At 56.7% G+C, this 14,149-nt stretch overlaps 1 protein-coding gene across 1 annotated transcript in view; it reads right to left on the bottom strand.

The window, feature by feature from the left end:
* Window positions 1-10,502: 10,502 nt before the first annotated feature.
* POLD1 (DNA polymerase delta 1, catalytic subunit) overlaps window positions 10,503-14,149 on the bottom strand; it is a gene marked incomplete at its 3' end in the record, with an annotated part of 29,473 nt that continues 25,826 nt past the window's right edge. Inside the window, exon 7 of the mRNA XM_084906897.1 lies at window positions 10,503-10,687. Within this exon, the coding sequence (XP_084763023.1) occupies window positions 10,503-10,687 (185 nt within the window). The remainder of the gene's footprint in view (window positions 10,688-14,149) is intronic.

The raw sequence follows: 14,149 nt of genomic DNA, 5'->3' as shown, positions 1-14,149 counted from the left end.
GAGAGAATCATTAATCAGTCACCTCCCGCACGCCCCCTACTGGGGATGTGCCCACAACCAAGGTACACACCCCTGACCGGAATCGAACCTGGGACCTTTCAGTCCGCAGGCCAATGCTCTATGAGCCAAACCGGTTTCGGCATGCCCTCACTTCTTGATGCCACTTTGCTAAATTGGGACCTTGGTTTGGGATTGTGCTTTCAAAGGCCACGCGGACTCTAGCTCTGGGACCACGTTTCTGCATCCCCCAGGCGTTGTCTGGCTTTGGCCACTGGAGCCACAGCGCAAAGAGGTGGCCACATTGCTCTTTTTTCACTCATTCAGGCCGCAAGCGCTGAGTGGTCACTGCGTGCCACAGCCACTATTCCGGGAGCCGGGAAACAGCAGTGAGCAGGCGAAGCTTTCGGCCCAGCTGGCGGACAAATACATAATGTCAGCTGGAGTCAAGCACTAACAAGAAAAAGGAAGCAAAGCTGCGGGAACAGAGGAGTTGAAGTTGATAATGGCAGGCTGGGTTATTTAGACCAGCCCTCCCTCTTTAATGATTTTTGAAGTCTTAAAAGCAGTAAAGGCCTGCCCTGACCGGTTTGGCTCAATGGATAGAGCGTCAGCCTGCAGACTGAAAGGTCCCGGGTTCCATTCGGTCAAGGGCATGTACCTTGGTTGCAGGCACATCCCCGGTAGGGGGTGCGCAAGAGGCAGCTGATTGATGATTCTCTCTCATCAATGTTTCTAACTCTCTATCCCTCACTCTTCCTCTCTGTAAAAAACCAATAAAATAAAAAAAATCAATATATATATATATATATATATATATATATATATATATATACACACACACACACACACACACACACACACTCACACCATTAAAGGTCTCACAAGATTTCTGAGGCCGTAACTGAAGGGAAGGTGAGAGGCCAGAGAGTACTCGGAGTACTTCAGCCTGAAGAGCTTTTACTTTGACGGCTTCTCAGGTAAAGCGGAGAAAGAGCTCAGGGCCCACCCTAGGTGGGAGTCCACTTTGAACTGGGAAAGCAGTGTCCAAACCTGCCCGGTAAGGGAAACCAGAATAAAAGTGACCTTCATTTGGAATTTCCAGCCGTTCACATGGGTGGTCCGAAGACCTCAGGTTGTGACATCAATTTAGTCTCCAGCTGGGGATGTTCTTACGCTTCTGACAACATACAAAGTGTTCTTTGTGAAGACATTTCACTGACAGCCTCAAGTTGTTCCTTTAAACATATTTTCAAGAAAAGCGAGCGGCACACAGATATAACCAAATAGACCAAGTGCCAGGAACAGGAACCAGCTGAAATAAGAGACACTAGAAACAGATGCACGAAATACCTGTGCTGTTGGAATTATTAGACAAAAACATGCTATGTTTATATAAAATATAAGGTTGTCATTTTTCTGCATGAGCCTGGGAACTATAAAAAGTAAATATGCCCTGGATGGTAGCCATGTTGGTTAGAGCATCATCCTGATACCCCAAGGTTGAGGGTTCGATTTCCCGTCAGGGTGCATACAAAGAACAACCAATGAATGTATAAGTGGGACAACAAATTGATGTTTCTCTTTCCCTCGCCCTCTCCCCCCACCTCCCCCTCTCTTCCCTCCCCATCCTATCTAAAATCAATGCAAAAAAAAAAAAAAAAAAAGACACTGGTACAGGTGCTACAGAATTTAACAAGGTAAAAATTGGATGTATGAGAATAAATTTGAAAATATAGATGAAGTGGACAAATCCCTAGAAAACTATAAGCTACCAAAAATAACTGGAGAAGAAATATAGCATTTGCTTAGTCATAAAACCATTCAAGCAAATTGAATCAGTGAGTTAAAATTAACCACAAAGAAAATTCTGGGTCCAGACATCGTCTCTGGCAAGTTCTGCTATAAACACGAGGGAAGAAATAATTCCAACAGGAGGCAAACTCTTCCGGGGACTAGAAGAGCCATGTCTTCAGCTCAGGGTACGAGGCGAGCCGAACTGTGAGGCTGAAACCTGACAAGGAGCATAGGAAAGAAAAATCTAGCCCAATATTCATTTTAAAACATCTACACTAATAAAAGAGAAACATGCAATTTGACCATCACTCCGCTACGCCCACCAGCCAATCAGGAGGGGATATACAAATTAGAAGGACAAAGATGGCGGCTGCCCAGCTGCTCCAGACAAGGAGTGGCTGGGTGCGGCAGAACACCTGCTATGAGCTGGGGAAGAGGGGTGAACGGGAGAGGGGGAAGGGATCTAGAGGAGCAGCACTCTGGCCGCAGCGAAGAAGGCAGACTCCAGAGTCTGCAGCGAAGACAAAGAAGGCAGACCCCGGCCAGAGTGAAGGCCTGGGTCCCAGGTGCCGGAGGAAAACTGGTGCTAGAAGCCAAGGGAAGAAAGACCAATTGCATGAATCTCTTCATGCAACAGGCCTCTAGTGAAATAATAAAATGGATGTAAGGGAACCCATGCTCTTTTTTTCCTCCATAATGGCTTCTTGCAATATTAAATCCCCCCCCCCCCAAAAAAAATTATGGAGGTCCTATAAGGATGGACGTTTGGTGCATTGGAGGACAGAAAGCTGGTGTTGCTGGAAGAAGCATAATAGCCCTCGCCCTGGCTCAGTGGATAGAGCGTCAGACCCCAGACTGAAGGGTCCCGGGTTTGATTCTGGTCAAGGGTACATGCCCGGGTTGCAGGCTCCATCCCCAGTGGGGGTTGGGGGAGCATGCAGAAGGCAGCTGATCAAAGATTCTCATCATGGATGTTTCTCTCTCTCCCTCTCCCTTCCTCTCTGAAATCAATAAGAATATATTTAAAAATAACAACAGTTTACAGATGAAGCTCAAGTCCCCCTCGATCACCTCTTTCCAATCCGAGACTCCATCCTGGCAGTAACCGTGGCCAGCAGCGGATGGCGGTCCCTCCAGGCCTCAGTCTGAGGGCGTCTGTGTACCCAGGAAGGCCGCGGACGCATAGTATTGTCGAGTGAATGAGTAGTATTGTTTTGAGCAAAGCATGCGAGTGTGTTTTCACATCCATTGGATCACACCGCTCATGCTGTTCCGCAGCTTGCTCTTTCAGCTCCACGGTGTGCTGGGAAACCTACCCAGATCTATTTAAATCGGGCCGGGCGGCTTCTTTCGAAAGCTGCCACCATATTCCAGAGCCCTCGCGTTTCTGGGCCCATTCTCCTGTTGCTGGACGGGGAAGTTATATTTGGTGTCTCTGCTCTTACCCGCAGCGGCGCCGGGACCGTCTTTACACAGGTTTCCTTGGGGACACGCATGTCTCCGGGGGGGGGGGGGGGGGGGGGGGGGCGGGGGCGTGTCCATTTTCATTTCAATAAGCACTTCCTGTCGTTGTCAGCGACTGCTGTGTCAGCAATGCCAGGAACCCAGCAACTTCAATGACAGTCGTGTGTGCCCTGGCCAGTGGCTCCGTTGGTTGGAGCATCATCCTGTACACTTAAGGTTGCGGGTTCAAGTCTTGGTCAGGGCACATATCTGGGTTGCAGAGTCTATCCCAGGCGGGGCGCATATGGGAGGCAACTGATCAGGATGTTTCTCCCTCTCTTTTTCTCTCTCCATACACTCATGCTTCCTCTCTCTCTAAAAAAAAAAAAAAAAAAAAAAAAAAAAAAAAAAAAAATCAATTCAAAAAACCATGTGTTATGTTTATATGCCAGACTGGCTGATCTCAGACTGCTCTGTCGTGGGCTGCAGGCCTGGCTGGCTCAGGGGAGCTCCAGGGGCTGATCCCGGGGACCAGGCTGAGGGCAGGTCAACTGAGTCACAGAGCAGAGACCTCAGGACTAAAGACAAGGTCCCAAGTTGCTCAGTCCTAGATTCAGAATTGACGCTATTTCCGCCCACCTGCCATTGGCCAAAGCAGTCACGTGACCGTACAGAGTCTAGCTACCCACCCCCCCTACACACACACACACACACACACACACACACACACACGTGATGAGGTGCCCTTCCAAATTTGACTTCCAAGGCTTTCGTTCAATCTGTCTGCTGCCCGTTAGACTGACAGCTCCTAGCGGGGTGGGAGGGCTACCCGGGGCCTGGCTGGCCTGTGAGCGTTCCCTCCGGCACCATGTCGCCTGGGGACTCTCCCTGTCCTCCTTCCATTGCAGCGAGTTCCGTTGAGCGAACTCCTCCCAGGACCTCAGGCTCTTCTGGTCAGTGAGAACCGACCTTGGGCCGGCTCTGGGGTTGCCTTCGGACTGGACACCGCGAGCTGGGAGGCTGCAGCCTGCAGCTGCCAGGGGCCATCCGCTGCTCTCAGGGCTGCTGCTCACACGGGCCCGGGCTTCACCGGTCAGCCCGCGCTCCTCTCCAGTGGTCGGCAAACGCATTAGTCCACAGAGCCAAATACCACAGGACAACGATTAGGATTTCTTTGGAGAGCCACGTTTTTTCAACTTCAACTTCTTCTAACACCACTTCTTCAAAATAGACTTGCCCAGGCCGTGGTATTTTGTGGAAGAGCCACTCTAGGGGCCAAAGAGCCTCATGTGGCTCCTGAGCTGCAGTTTGCCGACCCCGGCTCTAAGCAAACCTTATTAAAGAAATTATGGTTCAATGCAGGACTGGGCCAGGGCGCAATGGAGGGACACCTTTTTAAAATTTATTCACTCAGAGGTAATGGCTTGTGTGTGTGTGTGTGTGTGTGTGTGTGTGTATTAAATTTATTTTTATTGATTTCAGAGAGGAAAGAAGAGAGAGAGAGAAACATCAATGATGAGAATCACAGATCGGCTGCCTCCCGCAGGCCCCCTGCTGGCCATTGAGCCCCTAACCCCGGCATATACCCTGATCGGAAATTGAACCGAGACCTCCTGGTTGATTCATAGGTCGATGCTCAGCCACTGAGCCACACCGCCCAGTAGCAGTGGGTTTTGAACTTGTCTCTCACAGGGGCTCTTTTTTAACTTTTTTGTCAGGTCCCCTGAAGGCAGCTGGTGGCCCCGCCCTAGCAGAGCAGAGGCTGCTGGGAAGGAAGGGAAAGCGAGGAAAGCAGGCGGGAGAAACAGAAGACGGGCCTGATGCAGCTGTTCCTGATGCAGACTCTACTTGTGAACTTGACCGTTACATTAACCACGAAATGTGCACTCCCCCTCTTTCTTTCTTTCTTTCTTTCTTTCTTTCTTTCTTTCTTTCTTTCTTCCTTTCTTTTTAATCCAGTTTCCACTGGGGTTCTGTTACTTGCTAGGGTGGCAGACTGGCTGATATTGCGAGGGACTGGCCCCTTAGCCATGTCTCACTCCGCCCAGCGCTCTCACCCCCCCCACCCCCACCCCAGGCCTGGCAGCTCACCTCACTGTGAGCGAGAGGGCGGCCGCAGGGAAGGCAGCTTTGTTGACCCCGTTCTGCCGTTGGAACAGCGGCGGTTGCAGCGATTAAGTGATTTGTCCAAATGCCGCTGGGACTTGTGTGCTCCGGGCCCTGCATCCCATCGGCAGGCGGTCCGCTGGTCTTCGTGGAGAAAGCAGCTCTGAGACAGGGAGGACTCAGTGGCAGTCTTTCCCGATCTCCCCTGGAGGCCCCCCCCCCCCCGGGCTGCCTCTTGGCTGACAACGGTCAAGAAAGCATTTGGGGCCCTGGTTGGTTTGGCTCAGTGGACAGAGCATCAACCTGTGGACTGAAAGGTCCTGGGTTCGATTCCGGTCAAGGGCATGTACCTTGGTTGCAGGCACATCCCCAGTAGGCGGTATGCAGGAAGCAGCTGATCAATGTTTCTCTCTCATCGATGTTTCTAACTCTATCCCCCTCCCTTCCTCTCCGTAAAAAAATAAATAAGATGTGAAAGAAAGAAAGAAAGAAAGAAAGAAAGGCCGAAACTGGCTTGGCTCAGTGGACAGAGCATCAACCTGTGGACTGAAAGGTCCCGGGTTTGATTCCGGTCAAGGGCATGTGCCTTGGTTGGGGGCACATCCCCAGTAGGAGGTGTGCAGGACACAGCTGATTGATGTTTCTCTCTCATCGATGTTTCTCACTCTCTCTCCCTCCCTCTCCCTTCCTCTCTGTAAAAAAAAAAAAAAAAAAAATGTTAAAAAAAGAAAGAAAGAAAGAAAGAAAGAAAGCATTTTGGGGGGACAGTCAACATATATGTCCTGCACAGGCCTGGCAAAACCACAGCTGGCTGGTGACGTCAGCGCTGAGGAGGATGTGGTTAAGCAGGAGTGAGAACTGGATGCCTCATCACATTATTTAAAAAAAAAAAAAAATCGTCCTCCATCTAATTCCTCAGTTAGGACTAATTAGTTATTTATTTTTAAAAATATATTTTATTGACTTTTTACAGAGAGAAAGGGAGAGCGATAAGGAGAAACATCGATGAGAGAGAAACATCGATCAGCTGCCTCCTGCACACCCCTTACTGTGCCCGCAACCAAGGTCCATGCCTTTGACTGGAATCGAACTTGGGACCCTTGGGTCTGCAGGCTGACGCTCTATCTACTAAGCCAAACCGGTTAGGGCTAGTTTTTTGTTTGTTTGTTTGTTTGTTTGTTTTTTAATGGATTTATTTCTGGCCAGCATGACTCAGTGGTTGAGTGCCTACCTATGAACCAGGAGGTCACGGTTTGATTCCCAGTCAGGGAACATGCCTGGGTTGCAAGCTGGATCCCCAGTAGAGGGCGTGCAGGAGGCAGCCAATCCATGATTCTCTATCATCATTGATGTTTCTATCTCTCTCCCCTCTCCCTTCCTCTCTGAAATCAACCAGGGATTGAACCCAAACCGGCCAGGGCATTTTGTGTTTTTTCTTAATCCCTTCACCTTTGCGCCGAGCCCCAAAGGTCCCATCCCTCTGACAGCGGCCAGTCTGTTCTCTGTCCCTGCGTCTGACGTTGCCCAGGGAGACTGACCTTGGACTTCTGGCCTCCAGGATGCTAAGATTCCTATAGGAGAGGCCACACGGCCAGTCCGTGTTTGCTATGCCGAGGGCTGATTTTCTTTCAGGAAGGAACAGTCCATGTGCGTAGAAGACTGGACGGAGCGTGTTGTGGTCGACAGATTTAATGACAACACGCAATTCTCCTGACACTTTCCAGACGCCGGGGATACAGGCCTGGCGGGGGCCAGCCTCTGTTCTCAGGCAGCTGGCCTTCTGGTGAGAGGGCAGCCGGCGAGTAGCAGGCAAACGCGTAAGAACATGTCAGTTGTGGATAAATGCGCAGAAGAAGGCAGCACAGAGAAGCGGTACAGAGAGTGGCCGGGAGAGGGTGGGAGGGGCCCGTGGGAGGGGCCCCTTTGAGTTGGCGATAGTGGAACTGAGACCTGAAAACTAGAAGGAGCCAGCCAGGTGCAAACCCGGGAGAGAAATGTTCCGGGCAGAGAGCAGCACATGCAAAGGCCCTGAGGTCGGAATGAGCTCGCGGAGCGGAAGAGGCTGGAGCGCAGGGAGCGGGTGGCAGGAGGTGAGGGTGGAGTGGCATCGGGCCCAGACCACACAGGGCCTAGAGGCCTCCGTTAGGGATACGGGCTTCACTCAGAGTAGGGTGGGGAGTCCTCAGAATGTCTTGGGATAGGGATAATGTGATCTGATTTATTCCCCCCCCCTTTTTTTTTAATATATTTTATTGATTTTGTACAGAAAGGAAGGAAGAGAGATAGAGAGTTAGAAACATCGATGAGAGAGAGTCATCGATCAGCTGCCTCTTGCACACCCCCTACTGGGGATCTGCCCGCAACCAAGATACATGCCCTTGACCGGAATCCAACCCAGGACCTTTCAGTCCCCAAGCCGACGCTCTATCCATTGAGCCAAACCGGTTTCGGCTGATTTACCCCTTTTTTATAATATATATTTTTTTATTGCCCTAGCTGGTTTGGCTCAGTGGATGGAGCCTGGCTGGACCTGCGGACTGAAGGGTCTCAGGTTCGATTCCGGTCAGGGGCATGTACCTTGATTGCAGGCACATTCCCTGTAGGGGTGTGCAAGAGGCAGCTGGTCGATGTTTCTCTCTCATTGATGTTTCTAACTCTCTCTCCCTCTCCCTTCCTCTCTGTAAGAAATCAATAAAGTACCTTTTTTTTTTTTTTTTTTTAAGTTGAGCGTCCAGCCCCATGTTCCTTTTCCGGTGCTTGCAGCAGTTTGGGGCCTGGGGTGGAGGCACAGGGAAGGCCAGAACTAGAAGAAGCCAGGGCCTTGCTGAGCACACCCGGTGAGGTTCCCACCCCAGACCTCCTCTCCATCCGGGACAGCCTGGACCCCCTCACCCGGGAGGGGCGGGCTCCCCGCAGGCGCTCAGTATGCAAACACAACACGGGCGCGCTGGGGGGTCGCACCTCGAGAGGGTTTCCTGAGCAAACCAAACTGCATGAAGTGAAAAACGTCTTCCTTTCCCCGTATTTACCAAAGGTTCACCTCGCTGCCCATCAGGACCTTTTTAAAAAAAATCCTCACCCAGCCAAAGCCGGTTTGGCTCAGTGGTAGAGTGTTGGTCTGTGGACTGAAAGGTCCCAGGTTCGATTCCGGTCAAGGGCAAGGGCATGTTGCAGGCACATCCCCGGTAGGGGGTGTGTAAGAGGCAGCTGGTCGATGTTTCTCTCTCATCGACGTTTCTAGCTCTCTATCTCTCTCCCTTCCTCTCTGTAAAAAATCAATAAAATATATATTTTTTTAAAAATCCTCACCCAACAGTATTTTTTCTCCATTGATTCTTAGAGAGAATGGAAGGGAGGGGAGGGAGGGAGAGAGAAACATGGATGTGAGAGAGACGCATTGATTGGTTGCCTCCCACATGCACCCTGGGGCCAGGGATGGAACCCGCAACCCAGGCACTTGCCCTTGATCAAGAATTGAACCCGGGACCCTTCGGTGCATGGGCTGATGCTATAACCACTGAGCACACCAGCCAAGGCCCATCAGAACTTCTCTGATCAGGTTGAGACAAGCTGTGAAAACCTGGAGTGGATTTCTAAAAAAAATTATAGTTTGATGTAAAGAAATGTTATATTTAACCCTTGACACACCATCTCAGAGGAAATCCATGGTTGTCGTTCAGTTTTTTTAAATAGCAAACGTACCATTTGAGCCTCCATTACTATGGGAGTGCCTACCCCCACCCCTTCTTAGGGAATAGGGCTTCTGGTGCAGTGTAGGCCTCGGTCAATGTGGGAATGGGAATGAAAAGTGGGCCCTCGCTGGTTCGGTTCAGTGGTTAGAGCCCACAGACCATCGGGTCTCGGGTTTGATTCCCAGTCAAGGACACGTACCTGGGTTGCACGCTCAATCCTCAGCCCACGTGTGGGAGGCAATCAACCAGCGTGTCTCTCTCACACATCCATGTTTCTCTCTCTCTGCCCCTCCCTCCTCCCTTCCACTCTCCCTAAAAATCAATTAAAACATATCCTTAGGTGAGGATTTAAAAAAAAAAAAAAAGGGAGGGGGCCGTGCTCAGAATTGCTGCTGGAGTTACACTGTAGCAATGTCCAGGAGCTGGAGACTGGCACTGAGGCTGGTGTGTGTGCGAGCTGGCCCTGAGCCTCTGTCCCCCTTCCCCCCCCCCCGGTCCCCGCCCCTGGACATCCTGCCACACCTGTCCTGTCTCCTCCCTCAACGGGGCCAAGCTCACTGCCCAGCCAGGCCTTCTGCTCCACCTTCCTCCACCCGGGGGCTCCCTGCCCACCCACAGGCTCCCTCTTCCTCATCGTTTCTGTCTCATCTTTTAATATATATATATATATATATATATATATATATATATATATATTATTGATATTTTACAGAGAAGAAGGGAGAGAGATAGAGAGCTAGAAACGTCGATGGGAGAGAAACATCGACCAGCTGCCTCTTGCACAACCCCTACCGGGGATGTGCCTGCAACCAATGTACATGCCCTTGACCGGAATCAAACCTGGGACCTTTCAGTCCGCAGACCGACGCTCTACCACTGAGCCAAACCGACTTCGGCTGTTTCTGTCTCATCTTAAAAGCCAGGCCAGGCCAGCGGGGCTCAGTGGTTGAGCATCGACCTAGGAACCAGGACAGGGGTCGGCAAACTCACTAGTCCTCAGAGCCAAATACCAACAGGATGACGATTGAAATTTCTTCGGAGAGCCACATTTTTAAAACTTCAGCTTCTTCTAACACCACTTCTTCAACATAGACCCGCCCAGGCCGTGGTATTTTGTGGAAGAGCCACACTCAAGGGGCCAAAGAGCCGCCTGTGGCTCGAGAGCCGCAGTTTGCCGACCACCGAACCAGGCGGTCAGGAATCCTGGTTGGGGCACATGTGCAGGTTGCGGGCTTGATCCCCGGGGTGGGAGGTGCAGCCGATCAATGGTTCTCTCTCATCATTAATGTTTCTCTCTCTCTTCCTCTCTCTGCCTGAAATCAATAAAAAACATATATTTTAAAAAGCCACTCTCTGCAGAGGGACCCCCTGGATCACAGATAAGTCTGTGCCCTGTGCTGCCTCCAGCCGGCCCGCCTGCCCGCCCTCTCTCGGGCCACACCCTCAGGTTTCTCTGAAATGGGTGGCCTATTCGGGAAGCCCAGCTCCAGGCAGCTGCTTCTCGGTCCCCGCCAGCGCCTGGCACCGACCAGGCCTCCGTGAGCCCTGGGGCATGAGGGCCACTCGGATCTCCTTCGGTCCCACATCCAGCATCTCGCCCACAGGCAGCGAGGGCTCAGACCTCCTAGGAGGCCTTGGGGGCACAGCCAGGCCTTGAAGGTCTGGGAGTTGCTGAGGAATCAGTGAGGAGTTCCAGCCCACGGTGGCGGGAACACAGGGGACGCTGGCCCCGTTGTTGTTGTTATTATTATTATTATTATTATTATTACTGTTTTGCCTGTGTCGCCATTGACCTTGGGGCTGCGCTCCGCAGCCCACTGGGGTGCCACTGCTTCATGCCTCCGGCTCCCAAAGCAGATGGGTGGGAGCCTTCTCCTGCTCCCTGGCCCTCGCCTGCCTCTACTTGCCTCAGTTTCCCCTCTCTGCAGCTCTCACATCTCCGGCCCCACCCGCAGCCACTTCGTGGGCACCCAAACGTGACCTCGCTTGTCCTGTGACCTCGGGGTCTGTCTCCGGCCCCCCTTCCTCCCTGCATCCCCCCTCCCTTCCCCAGACAGCCTCCGGTTCTCCCCATTTCTGCCACACCTTCCCCACCCGGGGCTCTGAGGATGAGGAGGGCAAAGAGGGGGGCGGGAGGCGGGTCCCAGAACCTTGTCGTTTCTCTCTCCTCCGTGTCCAGAGTTAGTGGCCCCTCGCTGGGGGGACAAGGACCAGACTCCTGGCCTCATTCCAGAACCTGCAGGAGACCCGGGGCCTGGGCAGGGGCTGCGGCCCTTCCAGGAGGCTGGGTTTCTTTGCCCCCTAATTCCCCAAGCCGGGCGCCCTTGGGGGGTGCCCAAGCCTCGGGGGTAGCAGACGCGGGGGGGGGGGCGCGCTGATGGGGCGGGGGGGGGGGGCAGACGACCTCTCCAGCCTCCGCCCGCCGCCCTTCCCTGCACCCCAGGTGCGGCACCCGCTTCACAGTTCTAAAAGCGGCCCCACTCCCGCCCCTGGCAGGGGAGGTGAGAGGAGAGGACGGCCGGGTGTGGGCCCTGCCCCCTGCCCCCTCCCCGCGCCTGCATCTGACCTACGGCTGGCTCTGACCCAGGGCCCCAGCCGCCCGCTCCTTCCAGAGCCCAGGGCCCCGGGTGGGGACCCCTCTGGTCTTAGTGACAGCCCCTCCCCCTGCTCCCTCTTCCCACCTCTTCCCCCCTCTCCCCACATCACCCCACAGTTTGCCTTCCCCGCTCCTCCCCTCCTCTCCAGGCCTCTCTGCCCCTTCTCCCCCTCCCTCCCACACCTTCAGCTGCGGGCCTGGCCCAGCCGGACCTCCTCCCTTCTTCCCTCCTTCCTCCATCCCTCCATCCTTCCCTCTGACCCCCTCCCCCCCGCAGTTACCCAGAGGGACCTCTCCACTTCCTCCTCCGGGGCACTGCTCCCTCTGCCCATCTCTGTCCGTCTCTGCCCACTTCTCTCCCCCCCTTCCTTCCTTTCCCCTTCCCTTTCTTCCTCTCTTTTTCTCTTTCCCACTCTCATCCTTCCTCTCTTCCCCCCCCCCTCCATTCTCCCTCTCTCCTCCCTCCCCCACTCCCCTCCTTCCCCTCCCCATCTTCTCCCTTTTTCTCCCCCCTCTCCTCCTCCTCCCCTTCCCCCTCTCCCTCTCCCTCATTCCCTCTCCTCCGCCCTCCCTTCCCGCTCCGCTCCCCCCTCCTCCTCCCCGCTCCCCTCCTCCCTTCCCGCTCCCCTCCTCCCTCCCCGCTCCCCCTCCTCCTCCCCGGGCAGTTCCCCCCTCCTCCCCGCTCCCCCCTCCTCCTCCGGGGCAGCTCCCCGCTCCTCCCCGCTCCCCTCCTCCCTCCCCGCTCCCCTCCTCCCTCCCCGCTCCCCTCCTCCCTCCCCGCTCCCCTCCTCCCTGCACATCAGTATTCCGCTCCCGTCCCCGCCGCTCTCCTGCTCCGGGCGCTGCCGCACCGTCCCAGGCGGGGGCCGGGCCGGGCCGGGGCCCGGGGGGGTGGGTGGGGGGAGCGGCCCGCGGCGGCGGCGGCGGCGGCGGCGGCGGCGGCGGGAGGCTGGAAGGAAGGCGCGGGCCGAGGAGGAGGAGGAGGAGGAGGAGGAAGGAGGAAGGAAGGCGGCGAGAGGAAGGCGGCGGCGGCCGCGGGCCAGGGCACCGGGCGGAGCGGAGGGCGGGCGGCGGCCCTGCAGCTGCGGAGCCCCCCCCCCGGAGCCCGGAGCCCCCCCGGAGCCCGGAGTCCTCCCCGGACCCCCGGCCCCGGAGCCGGGAGGGGGCCAGGCCGGCCGCAGCCCCGCCCCCCGCGCCTCCCGCAGCGCCGCGCACCCCACGGCCCGCGCCTCACTGGGGGGGTCCCCCCCGCGCCGGGCATGCTGCCCCCCGGAAGGAGCCCGCTCCCCGCTGTGAGTAGCCGCCGGGGGCCCCGGGGGGCGGGGGTGGGACCGCGGGGGGGGGGCGCCCTCTAACGAGGGGACCGGGTCCCGGGCCTCGGGGGGAGGGGCCTCGGGGAGCACCGCGGGGGGAGGCGGCGGGGGGGGGTTCTCGGGTTCCGGCGGGTTCTGTGTTGGGGCCGCCGCGTCCCGGGGACGGGCAGATGGGGGTGCACGTCCCGCGGCCGCTGCGCACGCCGCTGCGGGGCTGGGGTGCAGCTCGGGGTGGGGGCCCGCGGGTGCAGGTCCGGGACCCTGTTCGGGTTCCTCCCCCCCCGCGCCATTGCCCCTCCCACCCTCCACGCCGCGCTGCCGGGTGGATGGGGGGGCATCCAGGGATGGGGCGGGGGGGGGCAGGGGGAGAGGCGGGCACGGGGTTTCCTTGGTGACCGCGCCTGGCAGGAGCGGTTGCCGTGGCAACCGGGGAGAACCGGGGAGTTTGGGAAGTGAGAACGGGAGAGACGGAGGGGGTGACGGCGAGCGAGGCAGCCCCCTCCCCAGCCTTCGCCCCTCGCCCCCCGGGGCCCGCCCAGCCCCCCAACACAGAACCTGCCCCTGCCAGTCCCCCCTTCCCGAGACCCCCCCCTTCCGTGACCCCATTCGGCGCGGGGCCTGCCGTCCCCGGGCACGTGGCTCCCGGGGCCACTACCTGCCCCCCACGGCCCTCAGCCCTCTCCTCTCGGGGTCCCCCTCCCCCACCTGCTGCCCCCCAGAGCCTGCCCCCCTCACACCTGCTCTCCTAGGCCCGCCCCTGCCCCTCGCTTCCCCTGCGGACCCCCATCTCTGACCCCCCCATTTCCCTCCCTAACCCCTCTCTCCAGGGGACCCCAACTTCAGCCTTCCTCCGGGCGCGCCCCGCCCCCTTCTCGAAGGCCCCTGTCTGCCCGGGACCCCCTCCTGTGACCTTCCCTCCGGTCTCCTCACCCCGGACACCCCACCCAGGACCCCCCCCCCGGGGCGAACCCCCACCGGCCTCTCCTCCACCGGCCGCTCCCGCTCGGTCCACCCCGGCTCCGTCCCACCCCGGGCCGCCGGGCGCTCTCCAGGGTCCCGCCCAGGGCCCGTCCGCACCCCCTTCCCCGGGTCCCTCTCTCCTCCGGCCGGGCCCCTCCGGGCTGTGCCCCAGGCCCGGCCGCTCCCGCCACTCTCCTGTCCCCCCTCCGCACCCCGCACCCCTCCTCCCGCCCGCCCCCCCAGCC

Source organism: Pipistrellus hanaki (assembly GCF_964339955.1).
Source record: "Pipistrellus hanaki genome assembly, chromosome: 15".
Classification (NCBI taxonomy): Eukaryota; Metazoa; Chordata; class Mammalia; order Chiroptera; family Vespertilionidae; genus Pipistrellus; species Pipistrellus hanaki.
The sequence above is the reverse complement of the archived record's forward strand: the minus strand, read 5'-3'. Positions and strand labels throughout refer to the sequence as shown.